We start from the raw sequence: 5,000 nt of genomic DNA on the forward strand, positions 1-5,000 counted from the left end.
TAGTAAAGCCTTTTGCAAACGAGCAAGCTTAATTTTTTCCTTGACAAGTTTTGACTTGTCAAGTTTTATTTGCTGGTGTGTCAAAGAAAAACTTGTCAAATTTTTTCTTGATAAGTCCACTTGTTCAAAAGCTAGCATGCTAGCTTTTCAACAAGTGCACTTGTCAAGTAAAAACTTAGCTAGTTGCAGATTTCGTTGGTCTGTACGGGTCGTCAAGGAAATTGAGAAATTGCGGGCTCTCAGCATTCTAGTTCTCGGGCTCGCACGTAAAATGATGTAATTTCATGATGCTCAAAATGCCCAAAAAACTAAATAAAAACATTGCAAGCAATAACCACTTAAATCTGTTGAACAACATAAACGAAATACAGCAAAAGGCAAGAGAACCAAAGATGGACACAAATGGACAAGATTGAACCTGATCGCATTTCAGGTAATCTTGAAAAAAGTCGGCCCGACGTTTGCTCAGAATCATCTTGTTCGTGTTGTAACGATAATTCTATCAGTAAAGGAATTCCGCATTACAATTTTCGAGTTTTAAACTCGTGATGAACTAAAGATTTCCCTAAACACCCTAAAATAACGTGACATACTGAGTCCCTTCAAAGGCGGATGATCAGGGACAATTACTATTCGTTGGACCGACGAGTTATGCAACATCTCTTTTCTTGCATGGAATCCCTACGATGAAGAGAAATCTTGTGGAATACCGCAAAGTGGATTCCTATAGGGATCGAAACAAGAAAAAAACTACGTTGCAAACTTGCGTTGCCCAAGGGCCAACCTATCACCTCCGATTCATATCTCTTTCATTGCTCATATTGCAAAAGTAAAGCAAAACCCAGCTGACCACAAGCAGATACTATGTTTAAAAAAACGAAAGGTAAAAAAACTGTTTTCGTTTTCTGACGCCCTGCGTTTTCATTTTTTGTTGTCCGCTGTGTACTTGCGTTGCTGGCTACAGTGAAAGTTTGGCAAAGCAAACTTGTTCATTTGCTCACACGAGGATATGAAACCTGTTAAGGCAAAACTCTTTAAAGAAAACTTGTCGATGAAAATCGTGAATGACACTTCAGTAGCAAGGAAAACTTGCTCTTGTGTAACCGGCTTTCCAGCGGTCATCAATCACACTCGCTCCTCAATTACAATGATTTTTCATATTTCGAAAGTGAATTTCAGGTGGACGTCAAGCATGCAAATGGTTCCATGACAAATTCGACTGCCGTCAAGAGAACAGCACTATCGTCATGGAAACATTTGATTGACACCCACCTAAATTTTACTTTCGATATATGAAAAAATGTCGTTGAGGGGCGCGTGTGACTGGCCGCTGTAAACACAGTTTGAACCGTCCGCCAATTTTAATTTAATCTCACCTCCGCAGTTTCCTCTCGTATTAAATTTGCGCCACAACTTTTGAGGGGGAAACGTTGCACAGGAAATATCAATTAACAAAAATATAGTTTTCAAGTGGTTTAGTATGCAGAAGCGCTGCAGAATGATTCAAAGTTTATTTATTCGTTAAATTAGCGAATATTACACGCAGGAAAAGTTTAACCAATGGTGTGTGACGCAATGTCTTCCAAACTTTCTGTGGCATAGTTTGCCACTATAGTTTGGCGTTGATGAGAGTTTAAGTTCTTAAGAATATGGTCTGTTGACTCAAAATTTAAACCATAAAGATCCAAAGTTTGAAGTGAGATGCACAATTAACATCAATTAAACTAATGACATTTTAAGTTCGTTGGATGCGCAAGGTAATTTATTTTGTACACTTCTTTGTATAAACTTTTCGCGCCAAAATAGATCTCTAATTAACCAAAGGAACGAAGTAAATATATTTCCAAGTTAAGTTGATAGGTACACAAGATTGAGGTTAAATAATATTTGTCGCGAGAATGACTTCTTTGATTGAAGGAAAAAATAATGCATCGCATCTTATCTTGACCTAACCCTGATTTAGGGATCTTCAGGAAACACTAATTAATTTCGCTACTTGTCTAAAAACTAGCTTTTGCATGACGAACAATTTCCTTGATAACGGCATCATAATTTCCTTGAGGCGCAAAAATCTAAATTTTGTTTAATTCTATCTGGAATATGAATGGAGTCAAAGGTTAGCTAAAACTGAGGGTTGTAAAGTGTGAAACCTTTAGTATGTTTGGTTTAAGATCTTGAGCAAAGGAAGCAAAAAGAACTTAGCCGGCCTGGCGTTAGAATCTAGAAACATGGCGGCACTGAAAATATGGACTGCCAGATAAATGACGGCGAAAAAAAGACAGAGCCTAATTCAACTGCAGAACGTTTCTGAAGCTAAAACTGTTCGATTTCATTCAGTACCAACCAAAGAGTAATTCAATGATAAATTATGATTCCGTTTGCATATTAATTTAATACATCATAATATTTAACAACTGGCAACTGTTAGCAACTGTACGGATATTTCAACCCCTCCATCATATATCGATTTCATGGGATCTCAAATTTACAACAACGCTCATAATCCCAAAAATAAATAAATGCGTATTTTCCCGTTCAATACCGAGCAAAAGGTATCAACATACTTTAGGCTACAAAGGTATACCGTTGAACTTAAAAATAATAAATCAGAACGTTGATAAAATATAGTTTGTTAATTAAAATAACTAAAACTCAACTTACCTTTCGAGGTTCGAGTGTAAGCAATAATTATTCTTCGAGCAAGTTACCAATGATCAGTGTTGTGTTAATAAACTATTGATTGCTGGTGTTTTCGAGGCTTAACTGAACAGTCTGTGTCTCGAGCTCCCCGAACTCCCTCACACCTTGTTATGGAATTCAACGGTTTCCAAAATAAGTCGACTCGATATCCTTCATGGAGCCCTTATCAGCTAGCCATTTTCAGGGCTTTCAGTTGACATTATAATTGTTTCGCTCATTGATAAATCGAATGCATTGGTTCCAAATAATAATATTATGGCTCTGAAAAGCGCGCACGGTCTGTGGTTCCGTTAAAACAATTCAACGTTATACATATTCATATTGTCAAAAGTTACCAAAGCGTGACTTTTGACAGAACAATCTTCCTTGACTTCTGTCTTGAATTGTGCGAGGATCATTTCTCTCTTTTATGATTTTCAGTTTTCTCTCGAACCGATAATTTTGCGTTGTCTGGTGGAAAGATTTTGCGTGGCGTATACGTGAAACGATCTGAAAACGGAAAAGGTGAGAGGTTTCTTAACGCACGAAAATTCTGTTACCCTAACTCTTCTCTATCTTAGCTTCTCAGAAGTTGCTCGATCTGCAGTCAACAGGAAAAAATGAGATAAATCAAAGTCGTTTTTTTCTTGTTTTTGTCATAACGCAGCGTTCAGCCTGACAATTTGCCTTTTGCCACAAACGCCATACTAAATCTCTTTAATGCTAATATAATCCACAAAAAATTAATAAACCAAAATGGCCTTTCGCATTCAGGCTGTTTTTTTAAAACACGTTAAGTCGCATCACTTGTGTAAGTTATTCAGAAAGTTAAAGTGTTCTAGGAAGAATTTGGACTTTTAGTTTATACCTTTTCTGGCTTAGAATCCCGAGTCAAGAGACTGCAGAGTTAAAGATAGCTACGGCAATGATCGAAGGCGTCCAATCAAACCATAACTTTGCGCTATCTCAACTATCTTGGAAGTCTTCCGTTTCGTTCACGTTGCGGTACAATATGAGCATGCGTCCTATGGCTGGATTGACACGAACGGTTATTCATTGTTGTGTGCTCGCATGGTTGTCAAAATCTCAAATTTGTTCATTTTATGTCGCATTTGCAGAGCGTTCTAAAAATTGTTCTAAAACTCGTGCCTCACGATATTTTTTATTTTTCATGCAGAGCAATAATATTGGTGCTGTGTGGCGTTGCATTTCCTGTTGTTGAGTAGACATCATCGACGGTTCTCAGAAGCGCTCTTCCCCACGGCAAATTTTCTTTGCAACTTGTTACGGCCGAAAGGTCTCACATCACGAGTTTTATACCGGGTAACGTTTTTTGCAACTTGTCTCGTTTTCGACAGTCAAAGAAACATGTTCATTGGGTGATTCCACATACCACCGCGGTCATAAGTTGTAAGGGTTTCCAAAAGTTGTCTCTCTACGTTTTTGGTCGTTGCTAGATGTTTCATATTAATTAAGCAATGTTTGATGCATCTTACGTCGCAATGGCGTTGTGAGACAAGTTGTACGGAAAATTATACGGCGTAATCGCGTCTTAAACTCCCTAATTAGTGGAAGACGGTTTTCGAAGAGACAATGTCGTCATACTAGATCTAAAATTTTGCCTCATGCCCTGTTAAAAATAACAAAACCAACGCTACCAAATGTTCTGCAATATAATTTCCCTTTAACCACATTTAGTTACTTAACGAAGTTCTCCGGTCTTGATTTGCTATGTGTTTTACCACCTCACTATCAATCAAGAGAAGCATCGACAGAAAAGGAGAGTTATTTTATGAAGGAGAAGACCACACCGTTATAGCCAAGTAATTTTTATTCATGACATCTAATTTTTTTTTTAATCGACAGAGCTACTCGATAATCATGAAACAAGTTCCAAATCGCTTTAGTTGAGTCTTCAAGAATCCATTTTGTTTAGAACTTGCGAAATCCAAGACTAAGAGCGCATTAACAAATGATCAGTTTTTCATCGCTTTGAGCTTGAAAAGACTTAACTGAACAGTCACCCTGATAAATTACTTTTATGTTGTAAAAACTTTAATTTTGAATATTATCAGCATTATTAATCAGTCTATATCTGCCTCTGGGTTGGTTTGGTCTACTAAATTAATTCCGTTTTCGGACTGAATGATCTCAACTTGCAAACAAGTCTTGTAAAAGCGGTATTTTTCTGCCATCGCCTGAGTTGCTTTTCCCATCAAGACGTTTACATCTGCTGTGGGATCTATTGATCGTAAAAACAAAATACATCACATGACGGCTCGTAGCTAAGATAATTCTGTTTTTCGACTTATTGCCATACA

At 37.4% G+C, this 5,000-nt stretch overlaps 2 protein-coding genes across 2 annotated transcripts in view; both read right to left on the reverse strand.

Annotated features, from left to right (window-relative positions):
• LOC138012594 (synaptotagmin-10-like) overlaps positions 1–2,995 on the reverse strand; it is a 12,117-nt gene extending 9,122 nt beyond the window's left edge. The window contains exon 1 of the mRNA XM_068859396.1: positions 2,662–2,995. The gene's annotated coding sequence lies outside the window, so the exon portion shown is untranslated. The remainder of the gene's footprint in view (positions 1–2,661) is intronic.
• Positions 2,996–4,492: 1,497 nt separating this feature from the next.
• Positions 4,493–5,000, reverse strand: part of LOC137967815 (proton-coupled zinc antiporter SLC30A8-like) — a 10,221-nt gene continuing 9,713 nt past the window's right edge. Inside the window, exon 7 of the mRNA XM_068814395.1 lies at positions 4,493–4,921. Within this exon, the coding sequence (XP_068670496.1) occupies positions 4,764–4,921 (158 nt within the window). The 3' untranslated portion in view covers positions 4,493–4,763. The remainder of the gene's footprint in view (positions 4,922–5,000) is intronic.

This window comes from Montipora foliosa, chromosome 8 (genome assembly GCF_036669935.1).
Source record: "Montipora foliosa isolate CH-2021 chromosome 8, ASM3666993v2, whole genome shotgun sequence".
NCBI lineage: Eukaryota > Metazoa > Cnidaria > Anthozoa > Scleractinia > Acroporidae > Montipora > Montipora foliosa.